This window comes from Leptodactylus fuscus, chromosome 8 (genome assembly GCF_031893055.1).
Source record: "Leptodactylus fuscus isolate aLepFus1 chromosome 8, aLepFus1.hap2, whole genome shotgun sequence".
Taxonomy (NCBI): Eukaryota; Metazoa; Chordata; class Amphibia; order Anura; family Leptodactylidae; genus Leptodactylus; species Leptodactylus fuscus.
In genome coordinates, this window is record NC_134272.1 from 73,004,584 (window position 1) to 73,028,997 (window position 24,414).

At 44.3% G+C, this 24,414-nt stretch overlaps 1 protein-coding gene across 1 annotated transcript in view; it reads right to left on the reverse strand.

The window, feature by feature from the left end:
- The window catches only part of NOSTRIN (nitric oxide synthase trafficking), a 34,398-nt gene extending 10,373 nt beyond the window's left edge, over positions 1-24,025 (reverse strand). Inside the window, exons 1-7 of the mRNA XM_075284226.1 lie at positions 23,941-24,025; positions 20,473-20,558; positions 17,109-17,192; positions 10,822-10,884; positions 7,107-7,188; positions 5,665-5,727; positions 5,466-5,570 (exon numbers count right to left, since the gene is read on the reverse strand). Coding sequence (XP_075140327.1) covers positions 5,466-5,570; positions 5,665-5,727; positions 7,107-7,188; positions 10,822-10,884; positions 17,109-17,192; positions 20,473-20,558; positions 23,941-23,991 — 534 coding nt within the window. The 5' untranslated portion in view covers positions 23,992-24,025. The remainder of the gene's footprint in view (positions 1-5,465; positions 5,571-5,664; positions 5,728-7,106; positions 7,189-10,821; positions 10,885-17,108; positions 17,193-20,472; positions 20,559-23,940) is intronic.
- Positions 24,026-24,414: the final 389 nt, after the last annotated feature.

A 24,414-nucleotide genomic window follows, 5' to 3' on the forward strand; every position in this document is an offset into this window, starting at 1 on the left:
TGGGATTATTATTACTTTATTGAGAGATGATCCCCTCATCTGGGCACATTCGTTACCAGCCGACTCAGCTTGCTTACTAACTGTAGAGGCGTTTTTCTCCACAATGGGGTTACTGTATGACGACCCAGACAGGGTACGCACGGCTGAGTATAACCTACGACGTGTGGTGCAAGGGGATCACGCTATAGAGAAATATTGCACAGAGTTTCGTAGGTGGGCAGCAGAAGTACACTAGAATGACCCCGCTCTACTTAGTCAGTTTGAGACAGGACTCTCAGACCAGGTTAAAGACCATCTAGTTTCTCACCCTGTTCCGGGAGATCTAGATGAGGCCATGCAGCTGGCAATTAGAGTTGGACGGCGCCTCCGGGAGCGTGGAGACAAGAGTCCTGGGGGGGTTAACCCTCCTCAATTCTCTGTTTTTAGAGAGGACCTGGGGGACCAACCCATGCAGATTGGGGCCACTGTGCGAAGTGCTAGACCCAAGAGTGAAGGGTCCCACACAGTACGCTGTTTTGTGTGTGGAGGGATGGGACATGTAGCAAGGGTATGCCCCTCCAGAGAATGGTTCGCCAAGGAGAGTAATAACCCCAGGTCTATTGAGGGTAAAGGGAGAAAACCTACTAAGGAGGGAGGTGTGCATATTTCCTGTACTCAGACTGCCGGGTTGACCCTTGATGGATGGGTAAATGGGCAGAAGTGCCGGATTTTGGTTGATTGTGGTTCGGCAGTCAACCTTATTGACTCAGAGTTTTGCGAGCAACTAAGGGTGAGTCCTTTGGTCTTGAAGTCTCAGATACCGGTGTGGGCTATTGATAAGACCCCTCTACAGCAAGCTGTCATCTCCAAACAGGTGGAGGGTCTGGAGTTTATTGTGGGTGGCCACAGGGAAGAGATTGACTTGTTCTTGTTGTCTAAGTTACCAGCACAAGTAGTTTTGGGGTGGCCCTGGCTGAAGCAGCATAACCCTATTATCAACTGGAAGACCGAGTCAGTAGTTTCTTGGGGGCAGGGGTGTAATGGTCGATGTCTGCCCATATCCGTTATGTCTTTGTCTATAGACAATTTGCCTCAAGAAATATGTGAGTTCAGGGAGGTCTTTGAGGAAAGGGCAGCCAAGACATTACCACCACATCGCACCTATGATTGCTCAATTAAATTTATACCAAATGCAGTGTTACCCAAGACAAGGTTGTACAATCTCACTATTCCGGAGAGGGAGGCGCTCAAGGAGTATATTGAGGGGAGTCTAGAGGTGGGGCATATTCGCCCATCTAAGTCCCCAGTAGCAGTGGGGTTTTTCTTTGTAAAGAAGAAAGATGGAGGGTTGCGCCCTTGTTTGGATTTTAGGGAGATTAATAAAATCACGGTGCGGAATCCCTATCCCATCCCGTTGATCTCGGATCTATTCAGCCAGATTACGGGAGCTCGCTGGTTTAGTAAAATAGATTTACGTGGGGCGTATAACTTGCTGAGAATCAAGAAGGGGGATGAGTGGAAAACAGCGTTTAACACACCCCTAGGACACTTTGAGAGTCTGGTGATGCCTTTTGGTCTAACCAATGCGCCTGCGTTTTTTCAGAATTTTATTAATGATGTACTAAGTGCCGTCATAGGGAGGGGGATTGTGGTCTATCTGGACGATATACTCATTTACACCCCGGATTTGGAGACTCATTGGGAGAGAGTGAGAGAGGTTTTAGATCTCCTGAGGGTTAACCAATTAAGTGCTAAGCTGGAGAAATGTGTGTTCGCGGTCAATAAATTATGTTTCCTTGGCTATATCCTATCGGACAAGGGGTTCGAGATGGTCCCTGAGAAGGTCAGGGCAGTCTTGGAGTGGCCGCGACCTGAGAACCTAAAGGCGGTCCAACGGTTCTTGGGATTCTCCAACTATTATCGCCAGTTTATTAAGGGATTTTCTGAGGTTGTGAAACCCATCTCGGACTTGACTAAGAAGGGGGCTGACTGTGCTAAGTGGTCGCCAGAGGCGCTAGCCGCGTTTGAAGAATTGAAGAAGCGATTCTCGTCCGCTCCCATTTTGAGACAGCCGGATGAGAGGTTGGCCTTCCGAGTGGAGGTGGATGCCTCCTCGGTGGGGGTGGGAGCAGTACTTTCTCAGGAGTTCGAGGAGGGTACGCATCCCTGTGCCTTCTTTTCTAAGAAATTCTCTGCCCCTGAACGGAATTATGACATCGGAGATAGGGAACTACTGGCAATAAAACTAGCGTTCGAACATTGGCGCCATTTCCTGGAGGGGGCCAGAAGGCCAGTCCAGGTATTTACTGATCACAAGAATTTGGTTTATCTTGGGTCGGCGAAGAGATTAACTGCACGGCAGGCCAGATGGGCTCTATTTTTTGCGCGGTTCCACTTTACTGTGACTTATGTGCCGGGTTCGAAGAATGTTAAGGCTGATGCTTTATCCCGGTATATGTCGACTGAGGAGGAACGAGAGGCGCCTGCCACTATTCTTGGGGATGGAGTGGTGGTAGCAGTATTGGGCGCGAAATTGGAGAAGGCCTTGATCGAAGCGCAACACGCTGCACCTTCCAAGATACCTAGAAACAAGCTGTTTATCCCAACTACTCTCCGACAAAGTCTCCTTAGGGAGTGTCACGAGTCGGTTCTTGCTGGTCACCCGGGGGTTTCAGAGACCATGAGATTGGTGTCTAGGAATTTTTGGTGGCCAGGGTGGAGTAGGGATGTCTTGCAGTTTGTTCAAAATTGTTCGGTCTGTGCAAGAGCCAAGGCGTCGCATACCCGTCCCCACGGTCTTCTACATCCATTGGAACCTCCTAAGGCACCTTGGACTCATCTGTCTATGGATTTCATCACGGGCCTTCCGGTGTCTAAGGGTTTCACGGTCATTTGGGTAGTCGTTGACCGCTTCACGAAAATGTGCCATTTGATCACGTTTTCCAGGCTGCCATGTGCCAAGACACTATCAGAGGCATTTATTAAAGAAATTGTAAGGTTGCATGGTCTTCCTGAGGAGATCGTTTCGGACAGGGGTCCGCAATTTGTGGCTAAATTCTGGCGGGCTTTTTGCAGCAGGCTGGGAGTTACACTGTCGTTTTCCTCCGGGTTTCACCCGGAGTCTAACGGGCAAACAGAGAGGAAGAATCAGGATGTGGAACAGTTTTTGAGGTGTTTTGTTCGAGAGAACCAGAATAATTGGGCTGACTTTCTCCCCCTGGCAGAATTTTCCCTAAACAACCATGATTCCAACGCCACAGGCACCACACCTTTTTTTTGCTCCGGTGGTAGACATCCTGTTTTCGGAGTATTTTCTTCCATTTCTTCCCCAGTTCCGGAGGAGGAGCTATTTTCTAAAAAGCTGCAGGGGGTATGGTCCCGTATCCGAGAGAATCTGGTGCGGGCGTCGCACCAGGCTAAGGTCCAGGCAGATAGGAAGAGAGGAGAGTTGCAGTTCTTCCCTGGTGAGATGGTTTGGTTGTCCACCAAGAATATCAGGTTGAAGGTTCCTAGCAAGAAGCTGGGTCCCAGGTTTGTGGGTCCTTTTAAGATCATCAAGATGGTAAATGAAGTGGCGGCACAGCTGCAACTACCTAAAAGGTGGAAGATAAACCGGGTGTTCCATGTCTCCTTGTTAAAGAAGGCCAAGAAGGGAACGTCTCCAGTTAAGGTTCCACCAGTTTCTGAGTCCGGAGAGTATGAGATATCCCGAGTTCTGGATAGCAAATATGTTCGGGGGAAGCTACGGTATCTGGTGGCATGGAAGGGATACGGTCCTGAGGATAATTCTTGGGTTCTGGAGTCGGATATGTCAGCCCCCAGACTCGTGGAGAAATTCCACAAGAAGTTCCCGAAGAAGGATGCTCCTAGAGAATCCGGAGTCTTCTCCTTGAGGGGAGGATCCTGTTAGGAGTATTTTGGTTCTTTGCTTTCTATTTTTCTTACCTGGGGAGTTTTTGGCTGCGCAGTGTCTGGGGTGGCATCCTGGCGCTGCGGGGTTGTCCTGTCGTGGGTATTGGTGCACACCTTCTGACTTGCACGCGCGCACTGCTGGTAGGAAGCTTTATTTCCTGGTTGATTAGTCTGTCCTCCCATTTGCACCTGGGAGGAGTGGTCTCTACTCTGTATTTAAACCCATGCCTCCCATGGTTCTGTGCTGAGTGTCGCTTTTACAGAGCTAGGCCTTAGCAGGAGGAGTAGGTGGTTATCTGGGATAGAGGAAGTTCCGTGGTTGGTTTTTGGGAGGTTTGGGTGAACAAGTTGGTTTGTGTGTTTTCCCTTCTGTGTTCACCAATCCTCCCTCTGTGTATAATTGACTGTGTGAGTGAATTGCCTTATCCTTTGATTTCTACTCAGTTTCCCTGTGTTTGTTTCCTAGTGTAAGGTTCCTTCCCTTATTGGTTTTGGGGAATCCTTTCCCACATTTTTCCTGTGTGCTGCTTGTGTTGTTAGTCAGCGCACACCCTTGTCAGTCCCTGTCAGTAGCAGCTTCACTTGTTCGTTAGGGGTGACCCCCTTTAGTCTCCAGTCCCTAGAGTTCTTATAGGGCATTCCTTCTCCCACTTCCCTCTAGGCCTACGGTATCAGTGAGAGAGGAGCTGTCGGGGTCAGGCTTAGCCTGAGAACAGCCGACCCACACCCATGAGGCAGGGACCGGGATAGCTAGTGGGAGTAGTGCAGGGCGAGATTTCCTACTGCTATTCCTTAGCCCCGTTGCAGCTACCTGGACTGACATAACATTTTCAGGGTGTTATAAAGGACAATTAAATATATGCTGCTCCTACACTCTGCTGCTTTGAGCTCTTTTAAAACTGCTAGGTTGTAGATAAGAGGCTGTGAGTGCACAGAATGAGGCAATAAATTAATTAACCAGCCAGCGGGAGAATCCTACTACCCTCTCCTTCTCCTTAGATCTATTTGTGAGGCTGAATATGTAGATGAATATAACGTAAACAAGTAGTCTAATCGATGATAAGGAGGAGGAGAACAGCTTAATAAGTGGAGAAAGAAACAGATCTCCTTAATAAGATATATTACAAAGTTTCTTATATTCACCTGTACTATTCATTTCTGCAAAGTTATTTAGAACTGGAGGTACACCTTAAATTAGCATACTTAATGGGAACATTTGGGACAATTATTCACCCACAGGTCCTTATGGACTGGCTTCTTACTATCCAAAATAGCTCTTTTTATGTATAATAGGTGCCCAACATGACTGAAGAACTGCACAAGCACCGAGAGCATTGGAGATGAGTCCATCGAGACTCATCGGACTCATCTCTAGGTGTGTGTAAAAATTTGGTCTTATTATAGGTCTATATGGGACAACAAACCCCTGATCCTTAAGAATCTGTGTGTGGTTTACTGTCCCATATTGACCTGCCAGGTTCCCTTTAGGCACCCCTCCTGTGGATTTTTTAATGATACCCCTTTTCCACAGGTATCCTCTAAATCTAATACATGAACTAGTCCACATTACCCACCTTCTGCTTCTCTTTCTCTGTCACCGATTCCTTTGCATTCTCATTTTGCACATGATGAAACAGGGCTTCGTGTTTTTTAGTATGGTCCATCAGCTTCTTCTTTATCTGTAAATCCAATGTGTATAATCATTTATCAGCACGGTCTGTATATATGAAGATCTGCCGTCTCCCCCTCCCCCCTCCAGAACACAGGCCATACCTTTATTTGTTGCTTCCAGTTGCTTAACACCGTGCCTGCCGTCTTGTCCACTTCATTATCTAGCTTATAGGCGAGAGAGAACTCATCATTAATGTGCCCATTTATTCTGCGCGCTGTCAGTTTAGTCAGTGACTACATGAGGACATCAGACTGATGATGACAGATTACACCTCATATTGCAGGAATAAACAGTGTGATGGATGGAATGAACTGTCTGGACCTCTCTAATAGTATAGAATGTTTCACTGTAACAATTCATACAGGAAGATACAGGAAAGCTGTTTTTTTCCATCCATCATATTAGATTTTCCTGGCCAGGACCGGGCATGTATGTTAATCTGTAAATTGCAGATTTTGCTGCATTATTAATGCTTACTCATCCACAAACCCCTGGTGGTCTTGTGGTGACGATGCCATGATGCTCATAATTCATTGAGAGATGACATGTTGGCATTTTGTTGCCTTCAGCGGTCACATTTCACATAACACATCATTGCTGGAGGCTGGGAAATAAAAAAGTTGGGGACCATGGAAGTGTCAGGATGGGAGCAGCAGGGGATCAGTAGGTGAGTATATTGGTATTTTTTTTTTATTGGTGACGATTAGAGATGAGCGAACACTGTTCGGATCAGCCGATCCGAACAGCACGCACCCATAGAAATAAATGGAAGCACCTGTGACGCTGACTTTGCCGGCGGCCGGCGTCACAGGTGCTTCCATTTCATTTCTATGGGAGCGTGCTGTTCAGATCGGCTGATCCGAACAGTGTTCGCTCATCTCTAGTGACGATATCTCCGGCACCGGGATGCATACCGGCAAAGCTGATGGTGCGATGAATTCAGCACACTGTTAGCATTCTAGCGGTATATAATACCGCTGGTGCCAGAGGAGGTGAAAAGTCTCTTTTCAATACAGCCCTGGTGCTATGCGTTACTGACGCACTAACTTTCCTAGTTACTTTTGTGTCCTGTTTCTTTAAGGATTATTGTGCTCATCTGCTAAACTTCCTCCTGCCAATCCCTGTCTGCCTCTGCATATATAAGTACACAAGCAGACCCCAGAGTATATTAGTTTTGGGATTTTGGGTACTGGATGAGCCCAAAATTTTTGGAGAATTTAGTTGGATGTGCTTTGCTTTTCTCTACTCCAGACCTGTACAATGGCTATTCATACAAGTCTGTCCTTGCCCAATGCAGATTGTTTGTGTCCCCCAATGATAAGTCTTTGATACGTTGAGATTTGCTGATTGACCAAACCATCAGATTATAGAAGACAATATTGAATGTGAATAACTAAATTAATGGCAAGTCATAAAATGGTCTCTAAGGCATTTACTGCATCACCCAAGAAGAGGGATTAGAAAGAATTATATCCTGACCGCCGTAAGCAAAGTCCGTAAAAAACCTCACAATTCACGGCCATAAATACAGGCCACTGTTTACCTTTTTCCGCTTCTTGTCGTGCTCATCCAGGACATGATTTGTCGGTTTTATGGCTTCTTGTACGATTGCTGTGCCAAGTTTTCTAACCAATGCAGAGAAGGCAGATTAGGTTATGAGGCTGTTACACTGGATAAACGGCCGGAACAATTTACAGTAACTGTAAAGTCTTTCTTCTATCCTGCACAGTTCCAATCTATATAAAGTGCTCGAGCATCATGTCTTACTCTAGTCACACCCAGAGCTGCAATGCAATCTGCTGATTTCCTGTTAAAGGGAGTCTGTCACCAGGATGAAGCATATTAAACCAGGAACACAGTGAGATAGGTCGGGTTCTCCTCAATGTAACACCTTATTTCCCATGAAAATTTGTGTCTCCATTACCAGGATATTCATTAATTTGACAATATGTAAATGAACAATCGGGAGCACCAGGGGCGGGTCTGTTGCTCCAAACTGCAATGCTCTAATATACTGCCACGAACAGGAGAACACAAGGCCAGGTAAGATTTCAGCGTAGCTCCTTAGCCCTGTCATTCAAAGAAGGGAAGATGGAAGTAGAGCGTGTCAGAGCAATAGGAAGAGACCCCTCCCAATGATGGAAGATTTTGGCAAGATCTTGGTAGAAACAGGTAAGGATACATCATGTAGAAAGAGCAGCTAATGGCTCGTTCACACCTGCGTTGTCCTCTCCGTTCTGCAGGTTTACGTTTCCTGCATAAAACAGAGGCAGGAGACGGAAACCTGCAGGAGTCTCTCTCACCCGTTCATTTGAATGGGTGAGAAAGCTGTCTGGCCGTGAGCGGCGGTGAGCGTTTTGCGCTCTCCGCCGCGAAACCGGGTTTTTTAATCCGGACACAGAGTCGGACATGCAGTACTCTGTGTCTGGATTAAAAAATCCGGTTTCACGGCGGAGAGCCTAAAACGCTCACCGCCGCTCACGGCCGGACCCGGTCTGTGCTTTGCGTCTTCTGGCATGCAGAAGACGGAAAGCACAGAACGGAGACCAGAACGCAGGTGTGAACCTAGCGTTATATTATATAAACAAATGGAGATACACGCTCTGCAGACACAAGTGTAACTAGAAGTCATAGCATCTGCTATGGGGTCCAACAACTAAGGGGTCCATTTCCACTGAGACCTAGTATTCAATTAGTGACAACTATGGGTGATGGAAGGGGTGTAGAAAACTAAATGCACCTCCATAACTTTTATCATAGTACTTGCATGTGACAGCATTATAATTACATCTCTGTACTGTGACATCACTGTGTGTATTATCCCTGTACTGTGACATCACTGTGTGTATTATCCCTGTACTGTGACATCACTGTATGTATTATCCCTGTACTGTGACATCACTGTGTGTATTATCCTGTACTGTGACATCACTGTGTGTATTATCTCTGTACTGTGACATCACTGTGTGTATTATCCCTGTACTGTGACATCACTGTGTGTATTATCCTGTACTGTGACATCACTGTGTGTATTATCCCTGTACTGTGACATCACTGTGTGTATTATCTCTGTACTGTGACATCATTGTGTGTATTATCTCTGTACTGTGACATCACTGTGTGTATTATCCCTGTACTGTGACATCACTGTATGTATTATCCCTGTACTGTGACATCACTGTGTGTATTATCCTGTACTGTGACATCACTGTGTGTATTATCTCTGTACTGTGACATCACTGTGTGTATTATCCTGTACTGTGACATCACTGTGTGTATTATCCCTGTACTGTGACATTAGTCATCTATACTTACAGGCTCGGACTGGCCCACCGGTGTACCGGGGAATCCCCCGGTGGGCCCCCGAGCCCTGACTTAAAGTTTTGATTTTTACCAATGCAGATGCATTGGTCGGGGCCCGATCGGGATGGCCAGGGGCCCCAACCGGGCACCTGGCCAATGCATCTGCCTCCACACACAGGGGCCCCCATCAGCTGATGCTGAAGAAGTACACATCGGAGGACAACGTGTCTTTCTTCAGCATCAGCTAATGGCTTCTCCCTTCACTTACCTGCAGCTGCTGTCCTGTGAGATCTCCCCTGCTGCACGCACTTCCTCCCCCTCCCCCCTCCTCCTCACACTGAGTCCTGTTACATCGCAGCGTGTGAGGAGGACAGGGAGCCGACTGCTGCTGGAATAGGTGAGTAAACTCTTTGTAAAATCTGTATGTTTAATATGTATATATGTACATTTGTGTAAAGTATGTGTCTTGTATACTGTGTGAGTACTGTATGTTTGTATACAGGTATGTGTGAGTATATACTGTATGCTATAATAATGTGTATGTATATATGTGTGTGTGTGTATATATAGTATTCATACAAGTATATATATGACTTATATGGTATATGAATGTATATAAATGTATATGTGCTATAGTATTGTATGTGTATATTGTATTGTATATGTGTGAGTATACATGGTATATGTTTAAGGCCTGGTTCACATCTGCGTTCGGTGATCTGTTTGGGGAGTCTGCATGGGAACCCCCTCCCCCTTCCCCCCGAACGGATTACCAAACGCATTAGCAAGCGGTGTGCAGTGAAAGTACGCGGACCGCATAGACTATGATGGGGTCCGTGTGCTTTCCACGCGGTGTCCGCATGAGTCATGTGGACAGGAAAGTAGATTGTAAAGTACTTTTCTGTCCGCATGTTGTATGCAGACACCGCACGGAAAGCACATGGACCCCATTATAGTCTATGTGTGCTTTCACTGCATACCACTTGCTAATGCGTTCGGTAGTCTGTTTGGGAGGGTCCCCATGTGGACTCCCCGAATGGATTACTGAACGCAGATGTGAACCAGGCCTGAGTGTGTAGGTATATAGTGAGTGCAATCCCATCCACACATTGCAGAAAAACACACACGGCGGACACACTGCAATTTCCAAAACTGTTGCGGTTTTGGAAATTGCAGCATGTCACTTATATCTACAGAAACACCTGCAGTTTCCCTATAGGTATAAGGCTAAGTTCACACAGGGTTTTTTGGTCCGGAACCTGAGGCAGAGGCCGCCTCAGGTTCCGGACCAAAAATCGGGTAGCCGCGACTGGATGCACCGGCATCCAGTCACGCACTCTGCTCCAGATTAGGCCCAATAAATGGGCCTAGATGGGAGGAGGGAGTGTCTTCAGGCTGAATCGCGAGGCGAAACGACCTGAAGAATGAGCACCAGACCGGGTGCGGCGGTGTGCGTTTTATGCTCTCCGCCGCAAAAACGTTTAACCGCTAAGGACAGATGAGTATTCTTTTTTTATTTATTTGTTTTTTTATTTTATACCTCCCTCCCACCACATGAGTTGCTCCAATTCCTGGACAACCACTTTAAAGGATTTATCCATCTTTCTAATATTGATGGTCTGTCCTTAGGATAGGCCATCAATATTACATCTGCGATGATACAACAGCCAGGACCTCTGCAGATCAGCTTTTCCAGGACACTTCAGCTACGGGTAATGGTAACATTTCTAGGAGCCATGCTGTTCACTTGCCATACAGGCTGTAGCAGTAGGTATATGTAGTGCGCATGGTATAGTGCGTGAGTAGCATGGCTCCCAACATGTTATTACCTTTAACCGCCCTGTCTCGGTACCGCTGATCTGCAGGGTCCTGGCGGTGGGCCCCTAGAAACAATTCCACTGGTGGGCCCTAGACATCCCAGTCCGACCCTGTATACTTAAGTCATCTACACTTACCTATGGACTTCAGCCTTGGCCTTCATTTCATCAGAAGCACAAGCCCAGGCAGTATTAATGCAACTATATAGAAAAAGATAACAATTATCATAATAGCAATACGTCATAATAACATCTGTGCAGATCTATCTGTGCCTTCATACTGTATATACAGTTTGCTTTACTTATGGCAAATACAACCTTAGGGTGCATGCACACTACGTAACGCCGGGCGTGTATGAGAGCCGTACACGCCGGCATTACAGCAGACTGCCGAACACTTCCCATTCACTTCAATGGGAGCGCTCGTAACAGCGGCGTTTACGAGCGCTCCCATTGAAGTGAATGGGAAGTGTTCGGCAGTCTGCTGTAATGCCGGCGTGTACGGCTCTCATACACGCCCGGCGTTACGTAGTGTGCATGCACCCTTAGTGTGGTTAGGGGTAATCTTTGGGTCCCCTTGGCTTATGGGCCAGATGGAAGCTGCAATCTCAATACTGATGCCAGTGCTTATAGCCCCCCCAAGGCTCCTGGACCCCGCTGTGACTGCACCCTCTCCACCCCCTTCAAGTTACATCCCTCTTCTTCAATATTTGCCAAGCACAGCACCATACTTTGCATAGCAGCAGGGCTTGATATTGCAGCTCAGCCCCATTCATTTGAACGGGACAGAGCTGCAGTGTGATCATGTGACTTATGTAATGGCTGCAATCCGCAACACAGCCACTAGATGGCCGCACTTAGACACATATAGGATATTCCTTTGTGAAACAATATTGCGAAATAATATTGTCTTGAAGAGCTAATCATCCTGCGACATGTCCAGCCAACAGGTTGGGTTAGGAAGCCATGGCTATATAAATGGGTGGTATATTTAGATATAGTACTTGGGGTTGTTCAGAGTTCTTCACGTTAAAGTACCCAAAGATTTATATATTTAAATGATTACTATTTATTTAATATCAACATATTCTATAGTCTAGTACAGAGTATGTAGTTATGGACATATGGTATATTATTCCTATAGAAACCTGGATACACCCATACAATTCTGTGTGAAGCGGGATATCTGCATGGAATTATTTAAGGTATAAGAGGTTTAATCCCATTTCCTAGACTCTGTATTCAGTACCATATACTGCAATATATACAGAAGTAGCACCTGCAAAGTTATGATCGCTATTGTAAAATGCAGCAGTGTGCGACGTGCAGATCTCATGCATTATGTATCATATCCACCAGTAATAGCTCTTCAGGAAAATACTGGGGAATTGATGTAAAATCTGGACGCACCAGAATGTTGTCCTCTAGTGCACAGAGCCTGCTATACAGCAATGCCTGCCAATTTACTGACGTCTTAATGATACGGATGGTGCAGCTGTTGCAGACTCATTGCAAGAGGAAGCAGATTAATCGTGTTATTATTAAATGTAATTTATAGGCAAGCGCGATTATAATGCGGAGAAGCGATTCATTGCACAATAGTTAACAATACATTTATCAGGCCCATCAATGAGACTAAACGGAATACTAATTCATGAGAAAAACCAAAACTATCAAATTAAAAGAGTCTGATGGGATTAAAGAAACATGGCTGATTTCTTTTGGCAACAGCGCCCCACCTGTCCATGGTTTGAAACTGGTATTGCACCTATTTCTATGGCTGTTTTTGGAAGAAACCATTATTTTTTTCTAATCCTGTAGAACCCATGAAAGATCCGTGTAAGACTTCATACCCATGACCGTAGTTTTGGTTCATATGCCACTCATATTTTTCGATGGGTGAAAACAGATAGCATACAGGCCCATTCATTTCTAGGGCCTCATCCATAGTTTTCACAGCTCAGTGTCGTGGCTGTAGAAATGAATTGCATAATATGGAGCAGGGTCTGTTTTTGCAGTTTAAAGGGATTGTCCAGGCAAAAAGTACAACCCTTTTAACCAATTGAAAAAAAAAATCATACTCACCTGTCCCCGATGTGCTGGGGTCCTCTTGGAGCGTTCTGGTCCATCTGCTGACTGGGTCTCTTCTGGAGTTCCACTAAAGCTGCTGACTGGCCTCAGTAGTCACGTGACTACAGCAGCTGCAGCAGAAATCCAGAAGAGACCCTGTAGAAGCCCCCGGAGCAGAAGAACCAGGATGCACCAGAAGGACACCGGAGCATCGGGGACAGGTGAATATGCTTTTTTTTTCTCAATACCCCCTGTTGATTTAAAAGTTAAAAGAATTGTCCAATTTTGCCTGGACATCCCCTTTAATCCATTCATTCAAGTGTATGACTCCATGAAAAATATAGATGACACACAAATGCCAAAATTCTGTTTAAAAGGACATGAACACTGCCTATGGTCATGTGCATGAAGTCTAAATTTAGTAGACTGATGGACCTAGGGGGTCACACACTGAATGGGGTGGTTTTTTGCAGCTGCACCCCTGCAGTTCTCCTACTGCTTTCACCCTTTGCAATGCATTGACAAGTTTCCCGGTGCAGGCCACTTTGCACTCTGGATATTTCACAGCATGTGGATGAGATTTCTCCAAATCTATGAGCGCTCTCATTGTAACCCCAGGACACAGTGTTATAGGATATTAGATTAAAGGGCTTCCTTCTCTCCAGAAACAGCGCCCTCTTGTCCTTGTGTCTGGTAGTGAAGCTCAGTTCTGTTTTACTTGAATAGGAAAGAACTGCAATGCCAGACACAGGGCTTGGACAACAATGGCACTGAAGTATTTCTAGAATAAAGCAGCCAAAACTTTTCTTCTAATCCTCTAGAACTCCTTACAAACATATCTGTCACTTGGACACAAGCATTTTCAAAAAATTACAACAGGTATCTCAATTGAAAAGTAACTTTGCAGCCAAATGAATTGTTCTGATTTATTAAACTTCCTCTGAACATTCGGGATATTCGCTGTTATTGCATCACACTAGTATGTTACAGAAGAGTCTATGTGAACTCTAAACCCCAGGGTCACTGATCTTATCTGATATCTGATCATATGACAAAGGTTTACTGCATGTTCATCCTGGGAGTCACTATTAGAGGACACAAGAGCTGGGCCTCGTGTAGAAAGTGATCAATTACTTATATATGTGAACGTAAAGTGTAAATGCAGACAGAGATATACAGTGGAACTGAAGGGGGACATAAAACTTGGATAAGGGGGGGGGGGGGGGGGCATGAAAGTGTGGTGGCAACCAAAAGGGGGAATTCAAATTCTGAGGGCAACTTGGGGTGGCATGAAACTATGGGGGAAAGCTGGGGGAAACATGAAAGTATGGGGGGCAGGTTAATATATGATGCATGCATGTGTGATGGGCCACTGAGGGGTATTATATTGTATTGGGATTATACAACGTGAGAGCCACTAAGGAACACTATTATATGGAGGCCAGTATAGTTTGTGCGGGTCAGCTATATCTAAGTGGTGGTGATGGGTCGGGCACATGAAACTGGGCCCACCAATGTGTTAAAACAGCCCTGCTCAAGGGTCACCACTTCTGGGGCCCCTTTAGCTCATTTATCAAGCTACTTGGACTATGGCTTTTACACATATTTATGGTAGGGGTCTTAGACCTCTAACATGACACCTTTAAGACACAAACATAGATACTGACAACTAATCTGTATTTACAACCTTACACTACTTTACTATTGTGTATAATAAGTTGTCAGATTGTCTATGGCAAGTCGTATATGGCTTGTCATTAAGTATAAAAATAAAGCAGACTTTTCTAGTATAATATTGATGTAATAGTGGAATCCAGAGAGGTATAAGGTGGAATACATAACCTTTACACACAAATAAATACCATTACATTTTACTGTGAGGTCCATCACGCTATAAACCCTGGAGAATTTGCTGACCGATCGCTAGCTGTTTGGCAGCTTCTTTAGCTGAGGACGCCATATACAGGGAATTTATTGTCCTGCACACTGAATCCTAATGGGTGTGACTGTGAATTAATGTCCGACTCTTATTATCTGCATTGATTTTATTACATCATAGAGTATTTCCTGTAAATGTGGCCAAAGTGATATGTGTTGGAGCAAATGCACTTGTGTATTATCAGGAAAAGAAAAAGGTATCAACTACTGAAGACTTTCACGTTTTTCAGGACAAGACTGGAAGTTGACCAGGGCGACCCCAAGGCAACTATACATGAGTCTACGGCTATAGGTTACAGGCTGAACTTTAACTTGTAGATTAATTGATGAATAGAGATTGCCATAACCTGGAGAGATAGACATGATATGGACGCGCAGATAGAAGAGCTTAAAGGGAGTCTACACCACCAAAATCTCCTCTAGACCAGTTCTGTGCAGTTGTAAGGTAGTTAGTGATAAGTGGCGTAGATTTCTATTGCGGTGCAGGATCGTCCAACGGATTCGTGAGGCCCTTCATAAATCTCTCTCTCCTGCACCATTATTGGGTCTGGTGTACGATATGCCAGCCTTAACCCCTTCCTGACATCCACCGTACTAAACATAGAATACAGGTGACATCATTTTGGCGGCACAGTGAACACCGTAAAAATGAAGCCCGTAAGAAAGTCGCTCAAATGTACCATTTCTTCAAATCCACCGCATTCTGATTTTTTTTCCAGCCTCTCAGTATATTGTACAGAATTATTAATGGCAGCATCATGAAGAAAACATTTGTTTTTAATGTAGATTGTGAGCCCTATATAGGGATCACAATGTACTTTTTTTTTCCTATCAGTATGTCTTTGTACAGTAGGAGGAAATCCACACAAACACGGGGAGAACATACAAACTCCTTGCAGATGTTGCTCCTGGTGGGATTCAAACCCAGGACTCCAGCGCTGCAAGGCTGCAGTGCTAACCACCGAGCCACCGTGTTGCCCCTCATGAAGAAAAAATTGTTCCGCCATCAATAAGACCTCATATGGCTCTGAGAGCGGAAAAATAAAAAAGTTATTGGGTTTGGAAGGCGGGGAGTCAAAAACGAATGGTGTAGCTTCCTTCTGCAATGCATTCTGGTAGATGTAGGCTCTCACACTATCTCCCCCTCCCTCTCTAACACCTCCTCCCCGTCTCTCTAGCTATCCCGCCCACTACTAGCCCTTCCCAACTAACTCAGCCCACCCCCATACTCTATTATACTTTACCAGTCTTCTTCTTGTCCAGGCTTCCTTCTGCAGAGAACGGCTCCTTTTCTTTTATGACTCTGCCAGCACCTGCGCAGCTGTCCTGGCACTGTGCCGTAGCCTTTACTCCATCCTTACTGTGCAGGCATGAGCAGCTACTTCGGGCTCTCACGCTTGCGCAATAGAGATGGACTGTCAGGTTCAGCACAAAGCCTGGACTCCGGCTCTTTTGTGCATGTGCAGGCGGACATCGCAGAAGGAGGAGCAGCAGAAGGAAGCCTGGACAGGAAGAAGATGGGTAAGTATCATGGGGTGATGGGGGGGGGGGGGAGTACCGTAGTAATGACATTCTGTTTCCCGAGATGGGGAAATGCCAGGGATATGGGTACATATATATTTTTGATTATGTCATTAGGAAAGTAGGCAGGGGGAGGGTGTTTAGATTAGTGTAGGGATTTAATTTCATTCCAGACAACCCCTTTAAGAAATCTACCCTACTGTGTCAAAATGCAATATTGCTGCCAAGAAAGTCCTTATGCAAACAAGCTGTTTGTTGCACCCAGGACATGGATTCGGGGCACATCCACCATAGCACACACATTTTTGCCTGTGGCCCTAGGCTGGGCTACCAAAGCTTAGCCAGCCCCCTCCTCTGCATGGCTGGTTCTGGGACAGTGGACAGAGGTCAATTTTGATAATACCAGTGCATTGAGGGGGTGGGAAGAAAAACCTTCATGACCAAGTCACTTCATTTACCCAGGATCATGGCCGGAGTTTCATGGGTCTTGTGGTCTTGAAGGCTAGAAGTTGTATTTTATTTTTATTATTTTATATTATTTATTATGATTTTTTTGGGCATTTTTAAAAAATCTGGGATAATGTAAAATAAAAGGAACGGTAACATATCTGCTTTTTTCATTTTTCCTGTTTGCTTTTTAATAACACATGGACCTGTTAATATCAAAGGCTGGTCAGTAAGAGGATAAGCAATGTTGTCAGAGCTCAATCTTTTCATTGTGAATTGTTCCATATTAGGTGTGCAGTCCAGCACTGGGGTCAGATTGTGTCACACACCTCATTCACCTCGGCTTACAATATTGTAACGGAGGTCATAAGACGGAGATAAATTTGACCTTATAGTGTATCATTCCTCAAGTCTGTATGTCTTGCTATAATACCTTTATATTTACTTACTTCTTCTTCATGCCATCCAGAGCCTTTGTCAGCTTAGTGGAAATTTTGTCAAGTCCCTTGGCGTAGTTCAGCTCTAGGTCAGCCCTGTAATATAATAGTGAGTTATTACAGGCTAAATAAAAAATAATGATTAAATAATGATATTAAAAAAAATTATATAACATCAATCTTAATTATCTTAATTATACAAATCCAATCAAATTCAGATACAATAGTTTGTGGACTTACTACAGTTGTCCAACAACGGGAATCCCATTTTTAAGAGGTGCGACTCATAATTTATGGACCCCAATGCAAAGTCTTCAACCAGCTACCATGTGCCACATACTCAGTCCAGTCACATTAATGTGACCACCTGCCAAAATCCAGGATAACCACCATTGGCAGAGCGGACCGCTGCGAGACGTGCAGGAGGAGAGGGGATGTGGTGATGATGTCACTGGGATGTTGAGCCATGCCGACTCCAGTGCCGTGGCCAGCTGCGCTAGGTTACGTGGTTGAGCATCCATGGCGTGATTGAAGTGGTCCCACAGATTCTCGATTGGGTTCAAGTCCGAGGAATTTCCTGGCCAAGGGAGTACGGTAAGCTCATCCTGGTGCTCCTCGAACCCCGCACGCACACTGCGAGCTTTATGACACGTCGCATTGTCCTGCTGGTAGATGCCATCATCCTGAGGAAAAACATTTCTCATGTAGGGGTGAACATGGTCCGCCAGGATAGATGCATACTTGTGTTGATCCATCGTGCCTTCCACAATGATGAGTGCACCCAGATGGCTGATGACACGGGCCTTCTGCCATTGGTTATTTAACGTTGATGTCAAAAGTAGGCGGTGGCCACATTAATATGACTGGACTGTGTACATTTGTGTGTTTTCTATGTGTGAGTGTCCATGTGACATCCTTGCATGTACTGTATGTTATACGTATCTTCTTCCCTTTGCTGTATTACCTCTCCCATACAGTGTCTGAATTATCTGTATGTTTCCCATCACGCCCTTGTGCTCGTTCTTTTTATATATTGTTTCGTTTTATTGTCAGGCTCCACCTTGGGTCAACATTGGCTAAAGAGTCAATACAAGATAAATCTTATGTATCTTTGCAATATATCTTCATTATTTCCTTTCCTATTTTATCCATGTCCCAGTATCTTTTAGGCTCTGTTCACACAGCCATCACAGACTCAATTTGGAGACCCCAACAGCAGCTTTTTTCACACTGGATGGCAAGAATAGCAAAGCATGCTGCAATATTTTTTGGAACGGATCCCATTATAAATCATACGGCGTCTTGTGGCTTCAGTTATAAATGGAAGGCATAAAGCAGACGTGAACACAACGTTCCATGGGGAAGTGAAAAAGAAATATAAGTTTTTATCTGGAAGTCATCAACAAGTAGGAACATTTAAAGGGGTTTTCTAGATTCAGCAATTTTTCCTAAAGGAGGAAAATTGGATACAATAATACAAGATGCAGTTACTCACTTGTTAAAGGGGTTGCCTAAGATCAAATGAAAATTGGGCAAAGGCAGAGGATGGTACAAAATAGCAAAGAGGGTATTGGTGCTCTCTAGTAGATCCCCAGCTTCTCTTATGTCTTTGCTCTTGTGTGCCCTGTTTTTTGTTAACTTGACTACAGCAATGGCGTTACATCGACAGTGCAAAACCACTGCTGTCAATCTCTGGTCTGGGCATGTATCATTGTGACCAAGAGCAGTTGTACTGACACAACCGGGGGATTGACCTACTGACTGTATCTATTGTTATTTTATGCCATCTCTTCCTTTGTCCAATCCTGGAAAACCCCTTTAAGGCTAAAGCCCCATGGGCCGGAACCGCCACGCTAAAGTACTGCGGGAAGAACTGCGGCGTGAACCCATTGCGGTTCTTCCCGCAGCGCTTTCAACAGAAAGTTAACTGAGTTTTCCTCCATGGACTTTCTGTTACAATTATATCTATAGGAAAGCCGCCGGTGTTTCCGTAGATATAATTGACATGCTGCAATTTTCAAAACCGTGACAGTTTTTCCGCAAAGTGGGCATGGGATTCGCATGAATCCCATCCACTTTTCAAGTACTGTAAAACGTAGCGACTTTTACCATGGCGTTTCCGGGAGGCTTCACACGCAGTAAACACGCGTGTATTTTTGCAAAATACACATGTAAAAATACATGTGTAAAAATAAGACTCCCATTGACTTCAATTATATTTTTTACACATGTAAAAATACGCCTGTAAAATGTCATTGAAGTCAGTGGGAGTCTTATTTTTACATGTGTATTTTCACACGTGTATTTTGCAAAAATACACGCGTGTTTACTCCGTGTGAGGGCTCCCGAATGTGCAAAGAGCCAGAGGTCTTTTAAAACTACAAAGCAATTTTAAAAGTAGTTATAGAAGTTTCTATGGGAAGGGGAGAATGACAATGAGTTTGCCATTAGAAGCCATTGCATGGAGGTATTTTATGGTATCAGACGGCGCAGACCTCTTACACTTCTATAAGAGAACTGCAGATTTATCGAATGAAGATTGAAGATCCAATTGAGGCTTTTATACAATGTTCTTGCTCTAACAATGTACAGTAAGCTATTCCCCTGGGTATCTATATCCATTCATCATGTATATCCCTCTGCTCTATATAAGCACCTGCCTCAGTGTCTACATCTGTACCGCCGAGGATCTGCGCACAGACAAATGGAACACTAGAAGTTTCTAGGCTGAATGCCTATACTAGAAGCTTATTCAGATGACCGACTTCCACAGCCATGTGCTCTCCTTTATCTATGAAAAATCAGAACATGCTGCATTTTTTTCATGGACAGGACTATGGGGTCTGTTTTCATGAACACAATTCACACATTGAGATGAATGGTTCTGTGCAAACGACAGATCTATCAAACACGCGGCCGAGTATCGTCTCTTTCATGAGAGTAAAGCATTACTCCAAGGAGCTAAAGGGGTCTCCCATGTACATGATCATATCTATACGTCTAGATAATTAAAAGTTAAACATTTTTCCAAATATAAGTAGTTAAAAATTCTGCAGATTTTTAAAGATTTTCTCAAACTTTCTTAGTGGTGACAGTCTGTTATCTTGATCGGTTGCCAAAGGATACGACCACTAATGTAGAAACATTCTATGGTCTGGGACTTGTCAGGAACACAGCCATGGTTTTCTTATTGTAGCCGGGTTATCAGACAGGGACATTACAATGTATCAGAAGATATCCCGGCCACAATAAAGAAATCATGGCTGATTTTCTGATGTTGGAAGGTTTTTGCATTCATGGTCATATCCACTGGCAACCGATCAAGACAACAACTTGTGACCACAAAAATGTAATGTAATAAAATCTCCACACTAACCTCTGTTGTAGAACCGACAAAAGGGTTTTACAAAAATGGTCTCCGTTTTTAGAAATGTTCTTAAGATCCTGGTAGACTTTCTCATACTGAAAAAAAATAGAATTATTATACTTTATTGGATACATTTATGATTTTCAGTGGATACAGCAGAAGAATTAGAACAAACGAGAACAGAAGACACATAAGAAATCAGATCTTGTATCTCCTACAAAGTCACCATGTATTCAGGTCAAGGAAGCAAAATCATCTTTACTTATTGCCTTAGCTTGAGTCAAACAAAGAGAGCAGCGACATTCATATAAATGGAAAAAAAAAACGTTCTTCATCCTCTAAAATTATTCCAGTGCAAGATCCCCGAGGTCATTCTGAGTAGTAGGTATATCTCCTTCTCTGAAACACTTTACTTAAAGGGGCTGTTCAGAATAATATATCTTGATATCAATTATACAACTCTGTTTTCAGATACATTGCTATATATTCCTTGCAAAGCTATAATGTTAGATGAAAAAAATCCTGCTGCCCGGAGCCACCACTAGGGGGAGTGTATGGGCTTGCTGCATACTGTTTATGCTCTGAGCTGTATAAATAAAGTTTTCAATATACCCTTAAGCTCCTCCCAGTGTCTACTGCTAGGATTGAGAGAGGACCTTTCACCACCTCCACCAACTCCAACTCTTTGCAGCCTTCAATAGGCTCTGCTTCACTGATTTTGGCACAGTTTGGATTTTTTTCTCCAGTGCTTGCTATTCCTGATTAATCTTGTGTATTATTTTCAGCTCAATTATGCTTTTTTGCTGTCAAGTGGGAGGTCCTTGTCTTTCTGCTTCAGCCTAGGACCGACCACGTGACAGTAGAGAACATTACTGTACTGAAACTAATAGAAATTATTACTCATGAATGGTGGGGGCTAGAGAAAAAATCTCAACTGCACCAGGATCAGCAACTATTAAAGGATGTTATGAGTTGGAGTTGGTGGAAGTGATGAAATGTCATCTTTAGGCTAGGGTCGCATGAAATGTCCCGCAGCAATAAAGCGCTAAGGGAAAAACCGTGGTGGGACGCATCCTGGTTCTTCCTACAGCACTTTAAACAGAAAGTTCACTGAGTTTTCCTCCAAAGACTTTCTGTTACAATTATATCTATGGAAAACCACCGGCATTTCCATAGATATAATTGACATGAGCGCGCCGCACATTTTGTCCCTCTTTCTACTCTTCAAAAGTTGGGAGGTATGGCGTAGGTGACACCGCACTCCTGCGTGACGTCACTCGCTTCGTCTACCCCACCTCCTCCACTGAGGCTCTGTCGCCCAAAAGCCCATAAAAACCTGGAGCCGGCCCTGTCCATTCACATGAATGGGTTTGAAAACTGACTGCCAGGTTTCCATCCCCTGTCCAGTTTCTCAGGGCAGAAGACGGAAACCCAGCAGGATTTCTTAAAACGCACATGGGCGCATATGTGAACCCGCCCTAACCATATGTCATCTGATATATTGTATGCTACACCATCAAAGTGCCTTCCGTCCGCCATAGATTTCAGTGGGGGGATCTGTTCCATTCCTATACAATTTCATGGATCAGGATAGGACCTGCTTTATAAATATCAAAACGGAACGTAGCATCAGAACCCACATAAGAAGATCCTCGGACTACACACTCGGGCCTCATTCCAAACCAGGGCTTGTGTATTCAGACATCTTACTGTTTGGTCTGTAATCTACAAGATGTCTCAAAGTACAAGCCAAGTGTACAGCACTGTAAGCATCCAAACAAATCAGAGTAAAGTACATCCTCTAATATTAGTGACGTGACGTATACAAGTGCCTGGTTTCTAGGGCTACAGTACGTGCAATACGTCATTAAATGATGGTTTCTAGATCACTCAAGACTTTTTTTCTAACTAGAAGTAAATTCACATGGCGGAATTCCTCATCATTTTCCACCGCCATTTTACAGTTGCGGCTAGATGAATGAGTCTAATCAGCTGCTAATCCGTGGCAGGATCGAGCAGGACGCATCTCGCTGTGCTGCAGCCACGAACACAGATAGATTAGTGTCACCTGTCACTGCGCATGTCCATCGGCCATTTTGTGGTGGTCTTGTGTAAGAGACCACCGCAAAATAGAGACAGAACATGGGCAGTTGGCTGTTCCGTCGGCCATTTTGTGAGGGTCTCCTGTGAGAAGAGGATGGGAATGGCCGACGGAGCGGAAGAAAGGCAGCACTGGATGGACGACAACGCTGAGCTCAGAGCTGCCCTGTGTTTTCTGAGCACAATTACCATAAAGAAGACAAATTCAAAAACGACGGCGCAAATCTTCAAGATAAGGTAAGAGATGAGTTGCCTTTATTATGTTTTTTTTAATGGTAGAATCCCTTTATGTTCGGGATCCTATTCCATATTTTGCATTGAGGCCCAGGAGCACCCAGTTATGCCTCCGATTTTATGGTTTTCTTTTTGTTCTAGATATAACTTGTACAGTATGATGGCTCAGTGGTTAGCACCGTTGCCTTGCAATCCTAGGTTCGAATTGAGCAAAGGACATCTACATGGGGTTTGTATGTTCGCCCCATGTTTGGTGGGTTTCCTCCGGGTACTCCGGTTTACTCTCCCACTCCAAAGATATACTGATAGGGAATGTAAATTGTGAGACGGACTGACAATGTCTGTAAACTGCTGTGGAATATGATTGTGATGTAAGTAAGGCTAAGCTTACATCGGTACTGGAGACTCCAAAGCAGGAATTGGCGGAGACTCCGGTTTTAGTATAACAATGAGGTCTGCAAGTATCCCATGTTTTTGTGGTCAGGCCCTCCATTACTGGGGTCCCCCGGAGGACCTGAACGATGAAGAGTCGGGTACAAATATGAGCTTGCCTTAGCTAAATAAATACATAAAACTAGTCCACAATGTTCTCATCGAGCTGTGGGGTCTCATTGACTCAGTAGCAACTAAATATATCCTTCATTCCAACACATTACCCCATGATACCTGGATTCACACGTGTAGTTTTTGGTGCATTGTTTTGCATCAACAAAGTCTGAATCTTTCCGTATCACTTTCACTCCTTGTGTTATTATAGGTGATATCGATATAGTGCATGGTGCTCACTTTAATACATCTGATCATTTGGAAACATTTCAATTGCAGATCACTCCAGAGTAGACAAACCAAGCAAATGGGACTGCTACGTCTGTATGGGACTAATCCTCTTCTAAAACACTACATAACAAATTCAGCTCTGCTACATCTAAACACAAATCCAGCCTGCAGATGATATTGGGTAAACGGCCTTGTCCTGTGCTAGTAGTGTGTGTGAAATAACCCTGTGATTCATATCACAAACTAGTGACATAAGGGTCGGCCAGGGACAGACGAAACAAATATTATGGGATCAAGTCTTGGACACAAATCTTTACATTTACAGGTTCAATATTGACACATGTAATGTGATATTAAATGACTTACCGCAGACCCCGCCAACGGGTCTCTGGTTTTGAAACGTTGTATCTGATCCATAGTCCTTAGAATGTTAGGGAGAGATGAGGAAGAAGCGGTGCATTGTGGGAGATATTACCTAGGTGTCACATGGCCGCGCTGTAGTCGGATAATACCAGCCAGAAGGTGCAATAAAAATATTTAAAATTTAGTCACTTTACAGCTGGTGGATTAGACTTCAGATAGGAATCGCTTATCTCCTGCTATCACAGAGCTGGGCCTAGGTCTAGGCAATGTGTGCTCTGCTGGGTAAGTAAACAGTAACTTATTATACGGTATTGTAATGAAGGCGGCTCATAGGTGGACTTTAGTCTCCCATAAAGTAAATTGTTTGAACTTCGGGTAGTGGAATCTGGATCATTGACTATATGTATATCTCTCTATCTTATAAAAATGAATTATTGTATATATATATATATATATATATATATATATATTGCTCCA